This window comes from Aquila chrysaetos, chromosome 10 (assembly GCF_900496995.4).
Source record: "Aquila chrysaetos chrysaetos chromosome 10, bAquChr1.4, whole genome shotgun sequence".
NCBI classification, from domain to species: Eukaryota; Metazoa; Chordata; class Aves; order Accipitriformes; family Accipitridae; genus Aquila; species Aquila chrysaetos.
In genome coordinates this window covers 27,477,678-27,501,771 of record NC_044013.1, presented here as the reverse complement: position 1 = coordinate 27,501,771, position 24,094 = coordinate 27,477,678, and the positions used below count along the sequence as shown (strand labels likewise).

The window sequence follows — 24,094 nt, the reverse complement described above, 5'->3', positions numbered from 1 at the left end:
ATTTTAGAAGAATGCTGTAGTTTACCTAGTAGCCCTTTCAGACTTTCTTAGCTCAGGAAATGTCTGCTGTCTGCACCCACCGTGTCCAGTTAAGCAGAATTACAGTATTCAGGGCAGAGCTGCTTCTGGGAGTCTGACGCTGTTTATGTAAGGATTGGGTAAAGAGAGGGCAGGAGACCAATACTGAAAATATACTGTGACATAATTTGAAGTCTAGTCTGCCTAAGCAGTGTGTTTTTTATTAGTGACCAAATAAGAAAATAGGACAGCAAGTGTATGGGAATTAGGGGGTGGAGATGGAATTGCAAATGTGGGAAGCAAAATGGGTACTTGTAGGTATTTGACATGTTAGGCTCCTTTGTCTACTTTTAAACCTCAAAACTTGCCAAACTTGTCAGAGATGCTGAGTGTCTTTTGAAAAGACACTGGCCACTCAAATCCATAAATTTTATAAATACTGAATGCTTAAAGTTCACCTGGGACAGATTAAAATTAAATATGGGCTCATGTAAAACAGAGACTTCATAATGTGTGCAACTTAGGGTTGTGAGGAAGCTTGTTTGTAGAACAACAGAGGATTTAAAAAAATGTAAATTCTGCAAATCATAATTATGGTATGTTTAGTCAATTTTGTTGGTTTCCTATCAATTTTGACCCTTCTCTGAATTACGACTGTTTTAGTGTGTAATACAAGTGTACAAGCAGGCTAGAGGAATTGGGACTTCCCCCCCGCCGCCCTGCCCCCCAAAAGTGCAGTCTTAGTTTTATCTTGAAACCCAATAGATCTAAGGATGCTGAACTTCAGAATGAATTTAGGAAACGTAAAAATTTTTCTTGTGATCTGTTATCCTGTAAGCCAGCAGTTTTCATGACTGTTTACTTGATCTTGATACCAAATTTTAGTAATTACCAAACATTCTCTTTTGCTTTTACTTGTGCTTAATGCATACTGAAGTGTGAGAATTGACATCACAGTCAATATTTAGCTAAATTTTCAGTTTTCTTTCCTTCTGTAGGTTTTCAGAACCATCCAGCTATTTCTTCTATCCATGCTGTAGTCAAAGGAGGTAGAGTAGGTGATGGCCTGAGTGGAATTCAGTGGTTTTCACCTCATTTTTATTTTCCAATTCCCATCTCTTAGAAGGAATATTTTGAAGCGGCTCTGTGTGCCAGAGAATACAGTGGGCTTACTGAGATTCTCCCGGTCAATAGTACTAGGCTACTTTTCTTGGGGGATTCTGACTGTAGTCCATTCAGTTCATAGCATGACCCCCCTGTCTTCATCTGAGTTTGATCTTTGGTCTACTATATAGCTGTCTAAATGACAGTTTTCAGTCTTGCTGCACTGTTACGGAATTTACAATAAGCTGAATACAATTTTAAATGCTTCAGGAACCACATAATTAGTGATGTGTCTGTAGAGCAGAGTCTTTGTGCTAAGATTTAGAAGATGCCTTCTGGATGCTTTGAAGGAGCTGGAAAATGGGCATCTCTGGTAAGGATGATGGAGACCATGCTCAAAATGAGCTGTGTACAGTGCCTTGGTTTTATCATCTTAGAAAAAGCAGTACTTGGAAGAAGCACTCCCTTGTTTGAATAGAGGGGAACACTTACAGAATGAAAAGTCTCTGTGTGTAAACATTGTGCATTCTTGGAAAAAAACAAAACCAAACCCCAAAAAAACAAAACCAAAAAACAGAACTAGTGTGTCTGTGTAAATTCTCATGGTACTTTTGAGGGCAACGTCTGCTTCATAGCCTCCAACTAATTTGTGTTTGCAAAACAAACGTATGCTGTGAGAATGAACTTGATACGGACTGGTGACAGAAGCGTTTTCTACAGTGTTACGTACTTTAAGAGAAAAAGGAAAAACTTAATGTGGTACGGTTTTATTGGCTGCGCTTCAGACCTTCTGCACATCAATGCTAAGGTAGCATGCTTGAGTGCCACAGACTACTCAGAGCAAAATGCTGTCAGCATTGCAGGGTCTCAATTTTGTTGATTAAGGAGCTTTCTAGGGTGGTGATTAATCACTTAATGTTGACTTAAAGCTCTGAAAAAAATTTAGTGACTGTTCACTGTCAGGTTGTTTGGGGTCTTTTTTATGGGGGAGGATCCATTACTGACAGATTTCAAAGGTACTTGAGAAAGAGAATGTCCATTGAGACTGCTGGCAGGGAAATTTGCCTGCTGAGTTTAACCAGGTTACTGCTCTTGTCTCATTTGATATAGGTCTCTGATTTTTCTTGTTTAGGACTGTTTAAAATATTAGGTATCTAATTTGGTGGCAGTGATAGCATTGGAAGTGTGTAAGCTTGAGTTCTAAAACTGCTGTTTTGCAAAAGCTATTCTTGGCTTTAAGAGCCACAAGTCTCAACTTCTTGGAGTAGGAAAAATGGGTAAGAAACTGCAAATAGGCTCTCAGAGCAATGCGGTTGGTTTAGAATAAGAGGTGAAAAAAGAACTGCCCTGTGAGAAATAGTTTACTCAGGCTGGAGGATGAGTCCTCTGTATTTTCAAAAGCAGATTCAACTTAAGAGTAGATATGACTTGGAATTTAAAAAGAATTATTGTCTTCTGTCTAAACATTTCCTTACCCACTGTAGTGAAAAAAAGAAATACCTTCTTTCCTTGTTAGTGGTAAATTAATGAAGTTGTAAAGTACAATTTGGACCATCTGATCCCCTGCCCGGCATGGTCCTTGGTGTCCCCACATTAATCCCAGTTTCAAACAGCGTATGTTTTAGGAAAAACATTCGACTTTGACTTGAAAAGAAAAATTCTGCATTGTTTGTTGGAGAACACTCGTCTCCACTGCTAAATACATACTGTGTTTCTAATCCAGATTTATCTAATGTAATCTCTTAACCTTTATGTTATGCTGTTTGTCTGGTTTTGCTTTTCCTGACTTGTGAAACTTGTAGCTTTGGGGTGTTCCTTTTCCCTCCATCTCCCAGTTGATAGCCCTTGACTGGAAAGACAGGAACTGTCAGAAATGACTTTTCTAAAACTCTTTTGGCATGTTGACCGGTCTTTTATCATGCATTCAGTGTGTCTAATCCTTCTTGTTTCCAGTCTATTGAAAATTAAATGGTTATCACCAACTCCAGTGTGTATGTCAGTTCTTAGCTTTTTAAAAATCTCTTTACCATCATTGTCCTTCATTCCGGCTTCCTTCTTCTATACACTCTTCTAAGACAAGTCAAGGTAGGGTGAGTACTATCTTTTTAAATCGAAGTCACAGTTTCCCTTTACCTAGCAGTTGGGCAGGTTGTAAACTGACCTGGCTTGCTGATGATTTATGTGCAATAAAACCTTGCCTTACAGCTCTAGGATATTGCTTGCATTTCTGAAATTCATTATCTAGCACGCTGATCTCCCACGCTTTGCCTTTTTGTTTGAGATCTTCCTTGTGTTCTAACACCTCTTTGTTACATTGCTGTTTGGTGCCATCATGTTGCTTTCCTCTTCTTTCCTCTTGCTTAGTCTTTCTCTTGACAGCAGAAGCTCAGCTGCTAAGACTCTGGTAGGATTGCAGGGGGACTCTTTTGCAGCAGTGTCTTCATTTTCTTTTTGTTTGCCTTCTCAGTTGAAGGCATTTAAAGTAATGCTTCCAGCCTGTTCTTAGCTCAGTACACTAATGCACCTGCAACCTTTTTAGGAGCCTGAATGCCTTTATGTGCAGCTGTGTTCAGGGGAGACTTCTGCAGTGCTACCCTCCCTGCCCAACTTCTACTCATAACAAAATCTGTTCTAATTGACTGTGGAAGGGATTTGAGGCAGTTTATAGTGCATTGCTTCATTATGACAGTGAAGTGGTCAAGAGGACCTGCTGTTTGCTGGGAGTAAATGCAGAAATGGCTTACAACTGTAGCATAATTTCAAGATCTATTAGAACCCAGGTGGTGCTGGCATGCCCCTCTGGGAATGTGTATGTTCCCTCTTTACTTGACCTGGATCCACATGATCTTGTACTAGTTTCAGATTTAAGCACCTTCTCTGGATTCTAAGCTGTGATCATTCAGATGTGTTGCTGCCTCTGCACTTTGCAACAAGAACAAACTAAGTTTATAATTTTTTTTAAAGGCACTTTCATGATATTAAAATCTCAGTATTGTTATTTTTAGATTGAATGGCAATCCTTGAGATGCTCTGACATTAATATTAGGAAATTAAGGGGGGGTGTTCAGTATTGATGACATGACTGGATCATATAACTTACATTAAGGGGCAATCTTAGAAATGTAGGAAGTAATTAAGTTAGAATAATTGCTTTGGTTGAAAGCTTATGCTACAGTTGTTAGTAGGATAGTTAAAATTTCAAACATGTTTGTCCTTTAGGTATGGAGCTAATGCCTCATTGAGATGAATGGGAGTAGTTTGTAAGAAAACTGTTTTTTCTGAGCAGTCTGCAGAATTAAGATAACAGTTTTCAGGACTTGTTATGTATATAAGTAAATGTTGTGAAAATCAGAACTTTGATTTTTTGAGCCCAAGTCATACTTTTCAAAGCAAGTGCCACAAAGTATAGGATGCGAGAGCTTGTACTTTTGACCTGTGACAGTTTACTAGAGAACACACTTTGAAAAACAAAACCACAACCAAGCCCCCCCAAATTTTGGTAAAATGGGAGAGAATGTCTTTTTTTTTTTTTTTTTTTTTTTTTTTTCAATAGTACAGAAAGCAAGGCTGCTCATATACTCTCTTTAGGGATATCTGTAATGCTCCATTTTGTGTATAATATATTTTCACATAGTATAGCATGCTGAAAATACTGTGAAGATCCATATGAACCCTAATTCTTGATTATGAAGTAGCATCTGAGTGGACCAACTAGTCTGGCCACCTTTAGAGAAGCAGAAAAACTTTACCAAGGTAGACTTTGCTTAAATGTTGTTTAAGACTTTAAAATATGCTAATATATATTAAGTCTTTATAGAGGAACTTAAATGCAAAATTAAGTATTGTTAATGGAGGAGTAAATTTACAGTTAAGAGGGAGGATTTTATTTGATGTAAGGCTGTAGTAACAGAAGTATGCTGCCATCCATTTTTTTTGGAACTTGCTGTTTTTGAAGAGCAGTCCAGCCCTGTGTGGTGCAAACTCCCCAATGGCTTGTTTGGAATGACTGAGTTTTCTAGGACATTGGAGTTCAGACTCAATGCCTGTGCATGGTTTCCTGGGCTGCGGTGTTAGCTCACAATGTGTCCATAAGCACAGAGAATGCATTGATTGAAAATTATTGAAGGCATGCGATATAATTAGAGATGGTAAAAGCAGACTTGAAGAGGTGAAGGTCATTTTTTTTTTTTAAATTTGTGATGGAACTGAAGTTAAATGCTGAGTTAAGATGAATGCAGCACGAAGGTGAGGATGACTTTTTCATACCGCTTGGCCAGGTAACACCCGGCTACCTTAGCTGCAGGCTTGCAAATGCCCCATTGGCAGAGTGTTGCAGAGTCTTTCCAGCACTGTTTATCTTGAAAGCTTTCTGAAAAAATATCGCATGATGACTTTGATTTTGCTCTGTATGCTGTTATGACTATGGTCATCTGAGAGCATTTTCTTTTTTGGGGGGGAAATCAGAAACCATTTTGTTTAAGGTGACTTAATTTAGCAAGCTTTAGAAATAAAACTCTGTGTCCTGAAAACAAATTTGGTTAAAGAATGACAGAACAATCTCTAATTGTACAATAACAAAAAGAAAAAAAATTAAGGGTTTTTTGTGTACTTACCGGTCTTCAAAGGGTTTTTGTGCAGGAGAAGGGGAATACCTGGGCTCCAGGAGAGGGACTGGGCTAGTCTTGTGTATTAGTCCTAGCACTGGCAAGAAACTTCCCACAAGTGGTTGGTAGTGATCTTTTTTTTTTTTTTAATTAAAAAATGGGTTTGTATGTCTCACTCCTGTGTTTATAGTGCTGGGGGTGGTGGTGGTTTTTGTCTGAAGCTGATTTGATTGGTCATTTTGCCTGCAGGGGGGCTGGTTAACTCTGATCATGTGGAAAAGAATGCTGGTTTGTTAGGAGGGTTTCTTTACCCAACACAAACCCTTAGCAGCCAAGGAGAAATCCTCAAACACTTGGAGAAGGGGTGCCCTCCCCCTCACCTCCTTAATCAGGATAATTTTTTAGGTTTGTATAATCTTATAGTTTTATGTTAAAGTTGAAAAGGCCAAAATTCCCCTGGAAAAGCTGAGTGGATAAAGTTCCCATATTGCTGCTGAAAAGCACACACTGTTCTCTGATAGTTTCTCCCTAACTGGTGTCAACTACTGTTAGTTTAGGTGAAAAGAGAAACTCTTGTATCTCACTGTTGCGTGTCTAGTGCCACTTCCTCTTCTCATTAGGTCCCAAGCTCCTGAGTGTTGGTGTTAACAGAAAGGTGGGCTGCAGCTAATGTTGCAGCCTATGGTCTCTGGAGGCTGTTGCTGACCTGTAGCTTAATGCTGGTCAGAAGATGTAGATCTGGCCACTTCTCTTCCATCTCCACATTGCTCCTTTGTGAAAACATGGAATTAATCGCAGGATTTTGCTAAAGCCTAAGAATGAAACCATGCAGATTAGGTGGGTTGCTGATTCCATGCAGTAAACTAAAGCACTTCCACTTAAGCTATTTTCTCTCTCAGTTGTCAAATGAGAAGGGTTGTTTAGGGAAGATATTATAGTTGAATGACTATGCAGAGTGGTCAGCATGCTGGATTACTAAACCGAACTCTGAGGACAGCTTTGTAATACAGTAGTATTTCACACTTCTTTTTTTCCCTTGGTGAGCTGCTGATGTGAGGGCTTTGATCGAATGTCAGATGTAAGAGGATCTGAGAAACAAAGGCTGTGGTTGTTTGCAGTAAAACTACTGAAGGCCTGCTGGGAAAATTATTAATGTAGACTTTCCTGCTTAGGAAACAAAATCTTTTCTCTTTTTTTTTTCTCTTTAACCTTCCCCCCAACCCTGAATTACAAAACATTAATTCTTTGCTTCATTAGTATGGAACATTTTAATACATGTTCAGGCATAGCACTGAAAATTGTGATGGTCATAGTGTGACCTTCAGAACCAGGACAAATAATGTAGTGCAAGGGGACTCCCACCACTGTGGCAAGCCTGTAGGACAATGTGACTTGCCCTTCACCCTTTCCTGTATACTCTAGCAAAGTTGAACTTCCACTACAGACAGCCTCTTTTATTCACAAGTAGGATTTTTTTTTAATGGTTTGTAAGAAAATAATACTTGTATTTTGTACAGTAGAAAGCATATGGTGTCCAGTGACAGGTTTTCTAATCTGATTCAACTGAATGGATTGACAATCTAACATGATCATACAGCAGATGAAATAACTACAGTACATGATTTCCAGGTATGTGTTACAGAATTAAACTCTCTTGTTAATTCTTTTTAATTTACTCGTTCATGACAGTGGATAATGGTCGATTTAGCAAAAAAAAAAAGAGTGATATTGGAGTAGTATGTCTTTGAGACCTACTATTGAGATTGAGATTTTTATGGAGAGAGAGAAAATGTGAAGCTAGAAATGGGCATCAGAACTTCTGATCTCTGTCACTGACTTTGGTTACAAGCAAGTCACTTCATGATGTACGTATTCCTATAGTGTCCCTAGCATGTCACATACTGTCCTAATGAAAGGTAGTCCTTCTGTAGAAACGTCATCTCAAGGCCATTTATTTTATTTTTCTGTAAAATGAGCTACAAAATCACACATCTAGGCAAAGTTATCTGAATTCCTTTAAAAACACTAGCTGAAAAGTTTTTTTTCTTTTTATCCTCTTCTTGAGGAAGCGTGTAGCACACAGCAGAAAGAAGAGAGCAAGTCAAAGCACTTAATAGACTCTCCTAGTTTTCCCCCTCTTTAGAGGAAACAGTATTGCTGTCAATCATCGCTTTCCTGTTTATTCTCTCCAAACAGTGAGCATGACATAGGAAACATGGACTGACAGCATGGAGAACAGAAGTTATTTGCCATTCTGTTAGTAAGTCCTCTTCAAAAACCTGTTGCCACAGGGCTATGTCCCAGAATCCCAGTCTTGTTCTTTGCAGTTAGTTTCCCTTCAACTCAGTGTTGCACAGCTGTAGGCTTTTTTGGCTAGATACCACCAGGCTCTATCTGAAGTTTTCTGTAAACACCATTGCTGGCTTTGTGACAGACTTGAACAGAGGTGCCCTTTTACTGCTCCTTCTCTTCAGGAAGTCCAGTCAATTAGTCGAAGGCAAAACCATAGACTGCGTTTTAGTTTTTTTTGTCCTTAAAACATTGCTAAATAGTGACTCTGTGACCTAAGTAATTTCAGCTGAAATGAGTGTTCTCAAGTCTAGGAACAGTTTGCAAAGACAATATGTTAGGACTCTGGAAGTTATGAATTTAGATGTAAGCTGTAAGAGTATTCCTGTATACAGTTTTGTCATAGTCTTTCTGTCACTTGGGTAGCTTGATTTTTTTTTTTTTTTTTCTTCTGATCCTTAACCTGTGACTGGTTTGTATTGAAAAGAACTAGTTTCTTGGCTGGTCTATCTAATGTTGACGATCATCTCATGCCAGATCTGTTTTGACACACACCTTGCTGTCTTTGAATATTGCTTGCTATGGTGTCCTAGTACCAGAAAACTTAAGTATGTCATGATATACTGCACTTTCTCTCTTAATTCCACTGAAGTGTGGCATTGAAACAGTCATCTGAAGTGACACACTGGTGTGCTGCTGTGTTTAGAAAGGTTTCAGAATCATGGGTGATACCATCCTCAGATAAATATAGTACTGACCCCTTATAATCGATTCTTTTCTTCTTTCTTAGATTTCTAATGGTGTAGAACTTAAAATCAGAGGGGGGCAGGATCCCACTTGTGTCTGATCTCGGCAAACAGCATTTGACATTTTGTCACCTCTGTAGAGATATGTGTTTCATAACCCACAGCAGCAGATGGGGATGCCATTTTCTGCAAGTTCAGAATACAAACCCCGACTTCAATAGTTCAGTTCTTGGGAGCAAAACTAGCTGTCTTAAGGACTAAGAAAACATGAGTTGCCTTGGGTATATCTATACCATGTATATATCTGCAGAGGAGCGAAGAACATATGGATATTCAGTGGCAAAGTAGACTTCACAATATTCTTTAGGTAACTTTTTTTTCCAAATGTTTTTGGAAGAGCAAAAGAGAGCCTGTGAGCTGATAGCTTGCTAGTGTTAAAGAGCAGTCTCCAGAATCTTAACTGAACTTAATAACAATAGAGAAAAAAAGATGTTATTTCTTTTAATTGGGAAAGTCTAAAATCTCTTGAATTAATGTTACTGAATGAACATCAGGTAATAGCTATGAATTTGATGAAAATAATAGATACATCTCTAAAAATAATATTTTTCTAGTCCCAAAATAGCAAATTGGGTGACTTTTTTTCTGTTGGTTACTGTTTTAGTGAGGAAAAATGAGTGTCTTTTGCTGCAGAATAAAAAAAAAAATTACTTTTTTCTTATAGCATTTTAAAAATAAGCTCAGAAAGAATGAGGCATATTCCTTATCGTCTGGGTCTTAGGCTCATCTGGTCTGTTGGATTGCAGGTCTCTCCTGGGCCACTACCTCTGTGTGTTTTACTTTCAGCTGACTTGGCTCTGTAGCTCTGTCTCCTAGCTTTCTACAATGTGAAGCCCATCCAAGGAGCAATACTGAGAGGCTTCCCTGCACTTCCTGTTACATTCTTCTACATGACATTTTTCAGAGATCTAAAATGAAAAAAAAAACTCTGTATTTTCCAGACTTAGATTTTTCTGTCTAGCTTGTTGCCTTCCTTTATTTTCTGTGAAGCATGGGAAAACAGAATGTGGTTGACCTTCATCTGCAAAGGTTTATCCATTCCAGATAAGTAAATTTGCCAACATTGCACCTACCAAATGAAGGGAGTTGAGTGTCTCCAGCAAACTTGTTTTACTTGGAGCCAGTATCACAAGACAGTGTTTTAAAAGACACTGTTTTAAAATTTTTGTTCTCAAAGCCCAGCAAGTACAGAAGTGGTCTTTAGCCAGATGTCCCCTTCAATGAAGTAAATGTGTATCTGGGTTATATTAGGCTTCATAGCTGAGATTGCCTGTTGATACTGATGATGTACTTTAAATTAGCCAATTTTCTTTAGCTCTTTACATAGAAACAACATAAGAGGAAGGTATTTTGGTTACCTTCCTGAGGACCTCAAGTAGTCAATTGTAGTCACTCAGGTAGTCATCAGGGTGGCAGAACTCTTGCATCTTAAACGTTGGTGTGTTTCCTGCCTCTCCTGTCTACATGATAGGTCAAGGGCCCTGCCATCTTGAAAATTCTTGTGGAAACTTCTTCCTGTGACAGTGGTAAAAGGATTTCATGTGAACCTGGAGCATGGGAAACTGGAAACATCTTGGATTTTGTATGCTGGATTGAATTCAACCTGTATTCTCTCACTATAGTCCCTCCCTAAAACAATATACTGTGGAAAATTTTGAGCTGGAGAAAGAAAAAGGTTTTTTTTCTCCAGTGTTTTGAGATGGTGAAGAAGGGATGTTGGTTTTTCTCCAAGATATATGCAAAGTCTAAAGACTGTGTTTCCTGTCTCCAGAGTGCAACATATCTATGTAGGAAGAATTTCTGAGTTCTAAAAGGAGGTTTGATATGCCATAGAATTTCAGGTGCTCTGTTCCCTCAGTTTTTCATTGACTGAAAAAGCTGCATGATGTGAAGAAAGGGGAATGTAATCTCCTGTCTTTCCTAAACTAAATTCTTAAAAATGTCCCTTTCCACCCCAGGAACCTTAGTGTGTAGTCATGCTTTCTTTCATTTTTCCTGTCCAAGCAGGCATACTATACAGTCTTTACCAGATATCATCTTATATTTTTTGATTTTAAAACTCTAAGAAGGAAGATTAAGTATACCTTTCTGTAGTACTTGAATATGTGGTTTTTGTAGATAAGCACACAATTGCAGGTTAACACTGGTTAATAGTATCAGTGAAGAAGTGGCATCACCGTGGTTCCTTTAAGAATTCTGGTGCTACACAGCTAAACATATTAAAAGAAATACAAAATCCAGAAGTCCTGAAGCTAGTACTACCATTTATTTTGTTGGTGGTATATCCTTGTCAGGATGAATCAACAGTGAAAGCAGCATGTATGTTTACCCTGAGTTACCTGGTGTATGGTGTGGATTCTTTTCATAAAAGTGTTTACATCATCCTTTTGTGACAGTGTTGATCTTCATTAAGTACTTGAGGATTTTATAAGCTTTATTTAAAGTATAATGTAATGTAAATTAGGAACTAAAAGACTATTCTATCTCTTAAGCTTCTGGTAGACTCATCCTTGAGCTCAAGTGTAGTTGTTCCTAACTCTTAATATGCTGACCTTGGCCCTCCAGCAGATGGATTCACAGGATAACGTTAACACTAATATGTTTTTCTTGTTTAATCCTACTTTAAATTTTCAGTCTTTGCTAAAACATTGGAAGAATGCTGTACGTCATATTGGATTAAATATAGAAGTTGTATCCTTTTTATTATAGAAGTAGCAAATGTTTGGTCTATATAAAATGTGTGTAATGTTTACGGTTTATTGTATTCCAATTTTCCTTTAGCATGAGATTTTTCATTATACAGCAGTTTATTCTTTCTCTCTGCACACTTTGCCTTCTTTTCTTTTATGCTTCCCTATGTCTCTTAAACTGTTGTCTTTTCCTCCTCTGTCTTTCCTGTCCATGTCATAATTTCTTGTATGCTTTACTTTCTTCTGTTTGTTTGTTTTTTTTTTTTTTCCCCTTGGTCTTTCCATCCCAAGGTACATAGGGATGTGGAGGGATTTCCTAAATCTGTGTAATAGGTTTTCTTCCATGAACTTCTATTCTTCTCCTAGGTTCCTATCACCACTTAACTTCTTGTGCGTTTTTGCCTCTAAGGGAGCAAGATTTCAACCCTTTTGTTTTTAGGTTCCTAAGCATGGGACACATGTTCACTGGCATGTGTTTCCTTTGCAGTGAGACCAAACTTTGAGGAAGGTGGGACAGCAACAACGGGGAGGAAGCATGAATTTATACGCTCTGAGAGCGAGAACTGGCGCATCTTTAGGGAGGAACAAAATGGGGAAGATGATGATGGAGGCTGGCGACTGGCTGGGTCACGGAGAGATGGTGAGAGGTGGCGCCCTCACAGTCCAGGTGAGAGGAGATCTGGAGAAAAATGTGGCCATGGTTATAGGGAAAGGGCCCTGGGTGAATCAGGGCATGGGGAAAGCAGAGGAAAGGGAGGTGGCATGAAGTTTGGGACAAAACTAGGTAAGGTTCATGTGGTTTTGATCATTGCTGTTTTGCCATACATGGGGTTCTTGGTCACAAAATGATTAGCATGAAATTATGTGCCCTTTGTTTTCTTTTTAATGTCTTCAATACCCTCACATCTTTAAGGGAACAATATTTTTCAGGTGTGTGCTTCTTGGTGTTGTGCTCCAGGTGTGTATGTGCCTGGTAAAATCAGGGGGCTTTTTAATAATACTGCTTTCTCTGTGGCCGTGATGCTGAGGGGAAAGGAATTACCCACATTAAACAGCATATCTAAGGCTGTGGAGTGATGCTGACACTAAACCATTCAGATTGTTGGCCTGCTTTCTAGTTTTCCAGATGTGTTTGCAATGCCAAGAGGCATCCTTGGAAAATATTGAAAGATGTTGCTCTAATGCATCCTTTAGTTAGTTACAGGATGTCTTGTTTCCCTGAATTTCAGGCATCTGTTTGGTGTCACTCTACCCTTCCCTGGCTTGACAAAGTCAGTCTGGTTCACTTGCTTTCCAGCATTGCATTGCTAGAGTTGCAGGAGAAATACAAAGCTGAGCTTGGTATTTGAGTAGTATGTTTGAAATGTAGTTATTAATTTATTTATTTATTTATATCCTTCTACTTGGAAAAGATCCTGCTAGCCAGTCATACCTGTTGTGGGATCTTGGTTTTGGGTATCTTTTGGCTGCAGAAGGCTTCTGGGGAACCAAGGGAGGATTGTGGCTCTTCTACTGTTAAATCTTCCTAGGGAAGCCAAGGAAGCATGGGACATTTTGGGGGCTGAGGTGGGCAACTTCTTTTCTCCAGTTAAGTCACACTTGTTCTTACAATGGGTCTATCAACCTTTTCAGCATCCCAAAGGACCTTCAGTACTATAATGGTTGTGAGCAACCATCACCTCTGTTCCTACCCCTCTCCACAGCTACGTATTACTCTGTCCTCAAACAACTGTTAGCTTGTACTAAAATATAGCAGTGAGCCCAAGGCTAGATTTATAATCAGATGTTTTTTATTTAGAGCAGGGCTAAGGGGCAAATTTTCAAGAATGTCATTTTCTTTTCTCCAATGTTTGGTCACAATTGTTCATTAGACACTGCTGCTTTGTTATATAGTGCAGATGACATCAGGCCAGCTACGATTGTACCTCATGATGATCAGATGCAGCATGATACTCTGGAGTGGAGTGTTCTGCAAGTACAAGCCTGCATGCTTTAGCTTAAAAGGAAGCATAGACCTCAAAGTTCAGAAGTTCATTCATGTCTTGAACTTTTTTGGAAGATGTTCTGAGGAAGGCTTTGAAAATCCATCTTCCATCATAGGAAATATTACTGCTTATTTGAATTTTCACTGTAGTAGACAACTAACTTAACTTCACTTACAAGTTAGTTTTAGCAGGTATAATAAAAAGCCTGTTCTAAGAATTCTGTGAATCTGCAGAAAAGTTGCTAATTTTGAGATAGACTGAGTTGACAGCTGTATTGTGCTAGTGTCTCAGCTTTGGTCAGAGCTGTATTTGAATTCTTCTTTTAGTAGTAACCACAGGACCATCAAAATGGTTTTAATCACATTCTTGCTTTAAACAATGAGTTTAACTCAAATTGGCATGGCTTAAAGTGCTGCTTTGTACTTACGCTGCTGTTAGGTAATAGTACTAATCATGTGTCCTGCTAAAAATAGAGAAATGTCTTCAGAGTACTGTCGTCATTTGTTTAGCTGGACCTTCCTTTGACTTGGCTCTGCATACTTCCTACTAGATTGTATGCTGCTTGGGGTTTTTTTTTTTTCTTTTGGGTGAGAACAGTTTAGAAGAACGTAGCAGTTGTCAGGCTTGAGTTTATCCTGTTCTGTTGTTAAGCAAAGAATACTTTGATTCCCACAGACCATTGTTTTTCCAGCTTTTGAATTCCTCTTGCTCCTTCAGCTGTGTTTACGGCAGGATGGCTGACCTAAATCTGCTCATTTTGTGCTTTTTTTTTTTAATAGGCACAAATGATCAAGAGGATGGACTGCTGCTGCTGAAGCAGTCTTGTGCCCCTAAGTATAGTTTCCCAGATTCTGCTGTCTGATTTATTGTAGCTAAAGTTAACTCCCTTGACATAGTTGAAGGGATCTGTCATGTGTCCATGCTGTGTTTAAACTGTTCTCCTCTCACATGGCTATGTCTCATATGAAGTAAGTGATCATCTAAGTGTTGGTAGTAAAGTGAAGAAGCAAATCGGTCAGACTTCTCCTTAAAATAGACAAGCCTAATGCTTTTTCTTTCCTTCTACTTAATTCAGAAGGATGTAAACTTGTCTCTTTTTTGCAGCATGAAAACTGTCTGGATTGCATGACCAGGCTTTTCCAGTCAGAGTTTATGGGTTTTTCTACTTTTTCTACTACTGTCTGTGCACTGGGACTAGATGTCTGATGAGAAGACATCTTTCCTTGGCTTATACAATGGAAAAGTTGTTTTGCTAGTTGTTCTGGGTAAATGTACCACTGCTATTGTAGATGTGAAATAGGATCTTTAGACTGGGTTAACTATCTGTAAGAAGAATGTGATTATAGCTTTAAATTCACTGGCTGCTTCAAAGTTCTCTTGATTTTTTTTTTTTTTAATTTAGTTTTTTAACCATCTTTTTTAAGGATTTAATGACTGCTTACCTAAAAAGCCCCTTCTTTCTGTTGTTCCAGTTCTTGCATTCATACAATGATGGCCCTTTAAATTTGCAGAGCAAGTCCATTTTATCAGATACTTACACAAACCTTTTTTGGTCTCATAACTTGTGAATGATCTATAGATGGTTTTGGTTTTGTTTTTTGTTACCAAGTCATCCTTAAGGAATAGGCAGCATCTTTTCTTGCCTAAAACTTTTCTCTGATACGATTTTGTGTCTTTGCTTAAGCAGCTCTATTAAGATCTCTTTCCGGAAAGGCATTTTAGAGAGGCCTGAGTTTGTAATCTCATATAAAGATTTGTTTTTGGTTGCTGGTTTTTTGAAAGGCTTTTCAAATTCATCCTGATTCACTCAATTTTTGGAATCAACTGCTGTGAATCAAGTAGACTACTTATCTTTTGGGCATTGTGCTTTGTGCTTCTTGAATATCTTGAAGCAGCTAAAGTACATTTGATAATCTTGCTCTAAAATTGAGCAAAAAAAAAATTAGATTCATATACAATATATGCCAAAAAAGTAATGTGTACTATTCCTGTGTCTTTCATTTAGTATTTAGTATTGCTTAGTTTAGTATTTAGTGGTTTTTTTAGTATACATTAGAAATTTCTTTTCTGAATTAGAGAATAAAACTTTTAAGAGATAAATAGCTATTAGTAATTCAGACTGAAATGTACTTGGATTTCCTGAAGCAGCCAGTATCCTTTCTTTCACTTGTAATGTCACCATAGGTTGCAAAGGGTAAATTTAGCTTAAAATTGTTTCTTTTAACTTGGAATCTTGATCGTATAACTGCTGCCTAATGATACTACGGGACTGAATTCAAAGCTATGTTTGTGTCCTAACTGTTGGTTAAAAAACTTTAGGTAAGAATTTAAGATTTGTCTTTACTTTTGGCTTGCTTTAAAGATTGGCAGCCCCTGTACTTCACACCTGAGTTGCTCACTATTTTCTAACTAGGCTTTTATAAACTTTTATTGTTACTAAGAAACAAGGACATGTCTGCTCCACTTACCTATTCTTTTTGCCTGTCCACCTAGCTCTGAAAATGTGGGCTATGAAAGGAGGCTGTGTGACTAAATCTTTGGAAGCAGACCATGTGGTAAACAAAGTCTCCAAGTTCTTAATTTGAACTTTGAAGATACCTGGAATTAACAAAATGCTTAGAATTCACCTTGAAAAACCATGTTTCTGGGTCCTACTGCGAAGAGCTTGTGCTCCTGGTGTAGGGATGTGAACTGTATAAAAGTAATTGAGGCTCTTCTCAATGCCTGGTCTCAAGATGGCCCATTTATGGCTGTATAGAAAGTTCTTACTACCAAATTTTCCTCTTCTATACAAAAGAGAGCTGAAGAAAAGATGCTCAGATATTTGTAAGCCCCAGGGTAGCAAACAGGCAGAGATATTAATCTGTTTGTACAATATGGCATTGCCAGGTTCAGGCCATAGCTCTGTTTTTTCCACATATTGGGAAACTGACATGGGCATTGCTGGCTGTACTGAGGAGATGTCTGCCTGTGGCTTTAATAAAAAATGCAGTCTGGTTGTCAGCAACCTCTCACACTTAAACCTCAGAAAAAGCCCTCAGATTCCAAAGGAGGTCCTGGTTTTGATGCGTTGATATTTCTGATGAAGAAGGGGGAAGTAAAATTAACACTGCTTCTGATGCCATGTCAGTGGAATTTCAGTGTCAGGCCTTTTCTTTCAGGTAGACTCTGTTGTCCTGCTTAGTTGCTGGTTGTTCCTAGAGATGCTTTTGTTCTTCTGAAATTGAGCATTATTTTAATGAGATATTCATATGTATGACTTACTTGAAAAGAAGGCCCTTAGAAATCTGCACCCTCCTGAGTTTGCCCTAAGTTGGAGGCCAGGGTGCTGTGGGCAGAGGTGCACAGGGCGTGATGCAGGCATCCTGTTCTGAAGAGGGTGCATGAAATAGTTATTACTTCATAGAATCATAGAATACCAGGTTGGAAAGGGTGTCAAATATCATCTGGTCCAACCTTTCTTGGCAAAAGCACTGTCTAGATGAGATGGCCCAGCACCCTGTCCCGCTGAATCTTAAAAGTGTTCAAAAGTGTACTTGAGCTCTCTGGAGAGTATTTACTCCATTAGTGCATCTTCAGTGAGCCTTTGTCTTTGCTTACATATTTTTTGAGAAGTTACTGATGAACAGGAGGTTGACATCACAGGTCTAAGGTGTTAAAAAATACTTTAAAGCAGGCAGAAAAGGTGGCATAAGCGCAAGCTTACTGTGCCTTACATTGTTCCTTAATGACATTAAAAAAGTTGCCTCAGAACATTGATTTGACAGTGTTGCATACCAAAAAAGTTATGTATTTGTTTCCAAGGCATAACTAGAAGCATAGATTAAGTTATACAGTGGAATTATTTGCGAATAAGTGCATATGGTATAGTGAAGTCCTTGTTAAACTCTAATCTGTAGTGTTTCCTTGATAAAATACCATCTTAAAGTTCATAGTGTTTCTAGAAGGAGTTTGTTTTATGTTTCCTGTATTTGTGAGACAAAGGTGGATTTTTGCATGGTTAATATTAATAGTTAGGGTATTAGGGTTGATGTGGAAACATGCCTCATTCATATGAAGCAAATGGAACAGTTTCTCTGTACTGTGACTTTTTTGGTAGCTATTTGATAAACAGTGAGTGAGACTGCACTGATTGCACAAATTCTGAGACCAAAAAAAGACATTTTTTTCTGCAGAAAAGAGCGTGGCCCCTAAAAACCAAGGTGCTTTCATTTTTTGCTTTGCAACTTTCTGGTAAAGATAGCTTCTGTTGGTTGGAAAGCTGTTTACAATCCTTTCACTCCCAGTTTGTTTTCCTTAGCAGTAAGTTCTTTACAGTTTAAACAGCACTATTGTAGTCAGAGGATTTTAAGCTTGGCTGAATGAAGAAATCTTCTGAATAGATAAGAAGGAGAAGTGAAATAAAATTTATACTTGAATTTGGAAGGTTCTCCCCCTTTCCTTATCATTCCAAGTTTCGGTATTCCATGGCTAAAAAATTACTGTTCAAGAGTCTTAACAGTCCTTTCAAAGGTGTTTGAACAGTTGTCAGTCCATTTTTCAAGTATATGCACGAAAGTGTCTCTGAAGGCAGGAGGAAAAACTCACGGGTGGTTTGTTCAGGATGTGACTTCTGCAGATTGCCTAAAAGAAAAATATAAAATCTTATACATACAAAGATGCCAAAAAGATTTAAGTCAATGATTGCTGGTAAATTCAATCAGCATGTAGTGTTCCTTGTCTTATTTTGGTGCTTTTAGATTATGTAGCCCAGCTTTCTTCCCTTACATGTTTTTTTTAATGCTCATAATACAGTTTATAATGTGGGGATATACAGTGGACAATATTTGAAAGTCTCCTGCTTAATGGTAAGATACTCCTTTTCTTTTCCTTGTCCTTTAAGATGCCTGTTCATAGGTGGATTGTACCTTGTAGGGGCTTCCTGAATTTCTGTCACTGTTTGTCATCTCTTCACCTACCCTTTCACCCTTCCAAGTAAGCTACTACCCCTGGGACTGTCTTGTAAAGTTACTTTCCCCCCACCTTAGACGGCCCTCGTTCTGCAGGCTGGCGAGAACACATGGAGCGACGGCGGAGGTTTGAATTCGATTTCCGGGAACGAGATGATGAACGGGGTTATCGACGAGTAAGGTGTGGGAGTGGCAGCATGGATGATGACAGGGACAGTCTCCCTGAGTGGTGTTTAGAAGATGCAGAAGAAGAGATGGGAACATTTGACTCCTCTGGAGCGTTTCTCTCTTTAAAGGTGAAAAGCTGTCTTGGGCCCTTTGTTCACTTTGAGCAAATGTCCTGTTACATCGGGTGGATTATGGATGGTTATGTTGGCTTTGTAGAAGGTGCAGAAGGAGCCAATCCCTGAGGAACAGGAGATGGACTTCAGACCTGTGGAGGAAGGCGAAGAAAGATCTGACTCTGAAGGGAGCCACAATGAAGAAGCCAAAGATCATGAAAAGACCACCAAGAAAGAGGGAGAGAAAACAGATAGAGCAGTGGCAGGTAAGGGGGACTTCTCATGCATCTGTTCTATGCTGCAGAGTAGAATTTCTGTTAATTCAGTTACGCAGAACTGTGCAATGTTACAGAAGCAGTGGAAGAAGCAGTCCAAACATCTTCACCGGCTACCAGGTCAGATACCCCACCGAAATCCCAGCCTCCAGACCCGCTGCAGACGAGCCTTTTTGAAAGGAAGGAAGAGTCTGTGCCAGAAAGAACGGAAAAAACAGAAGATAAAGAGAATCGAACGGAGAATACACCGCCAGCCAAAATGTCCAACAGAGGGGAAGGTAATAAATTTGATAGATAAATTTAGTAAGTTTCCATTACTTCTGATTAGTCTTGGTCTCTTTTAAGAGGCAAGGACTGGATTATGGTGATGGAAAACCAGAATTCACCAACTGGTCTATAAAAACAAGATTTGTTGGATATGCTGTCTCAAGCGCTTGTAGTGCACTGGTACTTCACATTGCAACACAGTCTAGTGAAACATGAGCTAGTTGTAGAGCAGATCAGTCTGGACAAATGTATGTCACCAGGGAATGGGATATGGTGAAATGTGCAGAGTTCTGCACTGTTAGAACTAACTGTTCCTTGAAGTTAAGTTGGGTGCCTGTGCTGTCAGCAGTAGCAATGTGCAGTCATACATACAGGAAGATCTGAAAATACTTTTGCTTTGGTGCGAATTTTGAGCTGTTGAATGTTTTCTACAATAACTTCTTAAAAATCATTTTCATTTATGTTAAAGATAATTAACTAATTTTAACATTTTTCTTTAGATTTGGCTTCTGTTGCTCAACCTTTGCCACAGATTTCTACAGACACAGCTTCTCCTGCTCATCTTTCTCCTCCTGTTTCCAATTCAAATCCTGCTCTGCGGCCAGTTCAGACACCTGTCACAGCTGCTCCAGGCATGGGCAACATTCCCACTGACCCAGATGATGAAGAGGGCCTCAAACACCTAGAGCAGGTAAAACTTCTCAAATTCCTTTGTTGTTGACAGTCATGAGACTGGAGGAATGTGGAATGCAAAAAATATTTGAAGCCCATAAAAACAGAAATGCAGCTGAAACTTTACACTTCATAATGTATGCTGAAAGTTAATTTTTCTGTCCATTTTTTGGAGTATAATTCAAGCCTGTCTAGTATTTTTCTGAATAAGGGTGCTATACCTAGTGTTAAAGAGCTAGAGATCCTAGTGCTTATTACCACTGTCAAGTAGCCTTACCATTTGCCTTGAAAAACCATAAAACAGTATGCCCAATATTGAGGAAAAAAAAAAAAAGAAAAAAAAAAAAGAAAACCCAAACATCTACAAAGCACAGACTGTGTTCATGAATGTTTAGTGACTGCTGGGATGTAAAGCATTTTTCATGCTAGTGCTCCCATACCTGTTTTGTTTTTCACCATGATACTGTGTGGGACTTTCTTGGCAAGTTGTTTGAAAGCTTTACTTAAGCAGGTGAACTGTGCTTATTCAGGATTGTGACAAGGTGGTAGACTGAGGTCAGGGTTCATGGTGCAGTTATACCAGTCCTTGAGTTGCCTGTAATTCCTGATATGCTCTTGAGCACTGGGTAGTACAAAGTTGTATTTGTTGCGCTCATTTTCAAATCTGTAAGCACACATCTAATTCTCATATTGCTTGCTGGTTTTGATGTCTCCTGCAGCAAGCAGAGAAAATGGTGGCATACCTGCAGGACAGTGCCCTTGATGATGAAAGACTAGCAGCAAAAATTCAAGAGCACAGGGCAAAAGGTTCCTCTATGCCGTTGTTCCATGAAGCCATGCAGAAGTGGTACTACAAAGATCCACAAGGAGAAATTCAGGGTAGGTCTGTGCCCTTTACACTTCCTCTTTTGTTTCACAGAACCGTTAAAGAGTTCTTCACAAAATTACCACCAACAGATACTGATGCTTGTTTTTACAGAAGCAGCACAGGGTATTCACCACTTTAGAATTAGGTTTTGAAAATAAATCTTCTACCCATCACTGCCCCCATCAGCTCAGCATGCCTCATGTCCAGAATTATACTTTATTGTGTCTGAGGTTTGCCATCACTTCATGTTTCTGTAAATTGAGGTTAGACTAAAACCTGGTTTTCATGCCAATAGTTACTCTGATGTCCAGATAATAGTGGAAACAAAATAAGAACGTGACCATTCAGTAGCTTGTTGAAGAATCAGTGAGAAACACTGAAATCAGTTTTCTAGTCTCAGCTCAAAGACATGGAGTATTCAGGGAAGGGTGATTTGCTTAGAATCTAGAGCAGAGAAGACAAGTTTTCACAAGTCTGTGCTCTCATATAATGTCAACTTAAATTGTACTTGCAGCCAGTGCATTATTAGTTCATATAATACCAACTGTTTCATGCTTGCAGTTTTTGCTTAAGAAATCTCTCTCTTTTTTTTTTTTTTTTAAATGAAATTTGGAACAGGCCTTTTGTATAGATATGTGCATCTTTGCTTTCAGAAGGTACTTTTCTTTTGGAGGTCTTGGGGCTGCCTCCCAAAAATGCAATTAAGCAGTGAGTTCTTGCTGTACTTTGCTAAGTAGTTGCTGATGCTGTTTAGTGTGAATGACTTCCTCAGCTATGAACTCTAGATAGGATTTGTGGGGTTGTTGTTTGTGGGATCTGTGCCAATCTCTTGCCTGCAGGTACTACACATCTTTAGGGTTTTCTTCTCACCGCTTTAAGTTTCAAGTATGTTAACCATAAAGCATTTTATTAGCTCAGTCTGCTTTAGACTTATGTTAGTTGCTGCTGGTTGTTTATTGCTCAGTGATGATCTAACAATTTTTTACTGGAGTGAGTACTTCCTTGAATGTGACCTCCAGAAGTAAATGCTCCCACATAATTTTTTTCTTGGGATATCTCTTGTGGTTTTCATATTCTCTGGGAGGAATTGCCTTCTAAAGATAGTCCTTACAGAGAAGGCAAGAATTACCAAACATTCTTGCTTTTCAGAAGATATTTTTGCAAAACTTGTATTCATGTCATACTTGCTCTGTTAAATAATCTGTTTTGTTATACTGGCTCTGTGTCTGTTTGGATATGTGAAAGTAGTATAGGAGTCCTCCTTTGAAGGGAGCAACTGAAATTTTTCTGAGGGAAAAAGAGGAAGAGTGTAGGTTTTGGAGAAAGGAAAGAGAAACTGATTTCCTCATTATCTTAAAAGATGTAATTGTCCATTCAGAAGTGGACCTGCTCGTCTGCTAAGTTCCAGAAGCAAAACTTCTATAAAACATGTGAATTGCTCTAATTTGAAGGCAAGAGTTGAAACAGACTAAGACTGTTTAATTATCTATGCAGTATATGTTGGGAAAGTATTGCTTGTGCTTTTAGCACTGTCAGCTAGCAGATAACTGCTGAGGTCCAAAATGGAAATGGCAACTGTTGTCAACCTGTTGCTGAGCCTGAAGTAGCAAGCTTTGCTGGAAGGCAGGGTATTAGCTAGACCGAGCTCAGCACCACTGTGGCTGGTTGGCTTTCATCTCAGAGCTGACTCATCTCCCTCCAATGCATGGTAGAAGCAGTCATGCACTTTTCATTAGACTATCTGGGGGAATGCTGTAGCCACTGTAAAGCTCTAGATATGTGCATTGACACTCCAGCCTTGAATGTACTGTCTGTCCCGACAAGTGGATTAGACAGGAATGCCTGATGTACTGTGTTACTTCAACAAGCACTATACTTTTGTTTCCAGTGTGCTCAACTTGGCCTTACTCCCCACCCCCTGCCCCCCCCCCCCCCCCCCCCAAATGTGTATTGGCTGATTTTATTTCAGGTCCTTTCAGTAATCAGGAGATGGCAGAGTGGTTCCAGGCTGGATACTTCACTATGTCGCTGTTGGTTAAGAGAGCCTGTGATGAGACTTTCCAGCCACTTGGAGACATCATGAAAATGTGGGGCAGGGTTCCCTTCACTCCAGGTCCAGCACCGCTTCCACATCTGGTAACTATGTGACAGTTACAGTATTCAAATAGGCCTGTAACAAATGGAAATTGAATTATTTATGTGTCAACTGCTCTGTCTTGGAATTGCAGGTGTTCCAAGCACCAAAGTGGAACTCTTGTGCTAAATTACCTTTTTAAGTGGAGAAAAGACACTCAATTTATAAATGTTTGGTTTGTTATGTCTGTGGCTGGAAGGCTTGGTCCTGTGATACATACAAGTGCTGTGTATTTCACAGTCACCATACTATAGGCTTTGTAAATGTTGATTCTGTCTACGTATTTTTCTATTTTCTTTGTCTTTTCAGTTCAGAATGCAACTTTTACATTGCTTGCATTTGCTATTGCAAATACTACTGTTATTATATATGTTACTAAAATAGAATGTTTTATTTCTAAACATAGGGCGAGCTGGACCAAGAGCGGCTGACTAGGCAACAAGAGTTGGCCCTGATCCAAATGCAGCATCTCCAGTATCAGCATCTTTTAATACAGTAAGACTGCCAGTCCCAGAGATCTTCCAGTGGCTGTGTTCTGCCCTGCATTTTTAATCACCTGGGTTCAGCTTCTTGTCATTGTTTCCTTGGGCAATGGGACTGGGAGCACTTCACCTCCAACAGCAATAGCCTGCTTCCACAAACACCAGAGGGTCGATAGTCTACAGGATTAGGATGGAGTGTGGCTACCTCAGGCACACTTTTCAGAGTCTTTTTTGGTGTCATGCATAGCTACTTTGTTGAGACCTGCTATATAGGTAGCTGTTATGGTGAAACTGAATCCCGGCTGTCCTTGTAATGCAGTTTGGATGTGTTGGAGTCAGGTGAAGGCTACATGTCTTTTGAACTGGTGCTGGAGAAGGCAGAACTTACTTTTGGTCTGGTTGCTCAGCTTTTTGAAGATCAGTGGAAGGTAACTGCTGAAGAAAGCAGTTCATCATCCATTTTGCCACAGTTGTCTGTTGTTCAGTTCTGGCCAGTTCCTAACAACTTGTTTTGTAGGAGCTTGGAGAAAAGAAAGCAATCAGATAGACTACTTGTTCAAGGGGTCCTCAAAGCATGTACCATGATTATTGTTTTTGAATACTGATTGTCAGCTTACAATTTGATAAGGCAAGACCCTGCCCCTGTACTAGGGGACGCCTTGATATACTG

General features: G+C 39.1%; 1 protein-coding gene across 16 annotated transcripts in view; it reads left to right on the top strand.

Annotated features, from left to right (window-relative positions):
* GIGYF2 (GRB10 interacting GYF protein 2) overlaps positions 1-24,094 on the top strand; it is a 79,315-nt gene that overhangs the window by 38,042 nt on the left and 17,179 nt on the right. For 8 of the 16 annotated variants that reach the window (XM_030027049.2, XM_041126834.1, XM_030027050.2 and 5 more), the window contains 8 exons: positions 11,999-12,178; positions 18,524-18,741; positions 18,830-18,992; positions 19,061-19,279; positions 19,769-19,959; positions 20,660-20,819; positions 22,778-22,944; positions 23,349-23,437. In XM_030027049.2, the coding sequence (XP_029882909.1) occupies positions 11,999-12,178; positions 18,524-18,741; positions 18,830-18,992; positions 19,061-19,279; positions 19,769-19,959; positions 20,660-20,819; positions 22,778-22,944; positions 23,349-23,437 (1,387 nt within the window). The remainder of the gene's footprint in view (positions 1-11,998; positions 12,179-18,523; positions 18,742-18,829; positions 18,993-19,060; positions 19,280-19,768; positions 19,960-20,659; positions 20,820-22,777; positions 22,945-23,348; positions 23,438-24,094) is intronic. The other 8 variants (XM_030027058.2, XM_030027055.2, XM_030027057.2 and 5 more) reach the window with 4 other exon arrangements.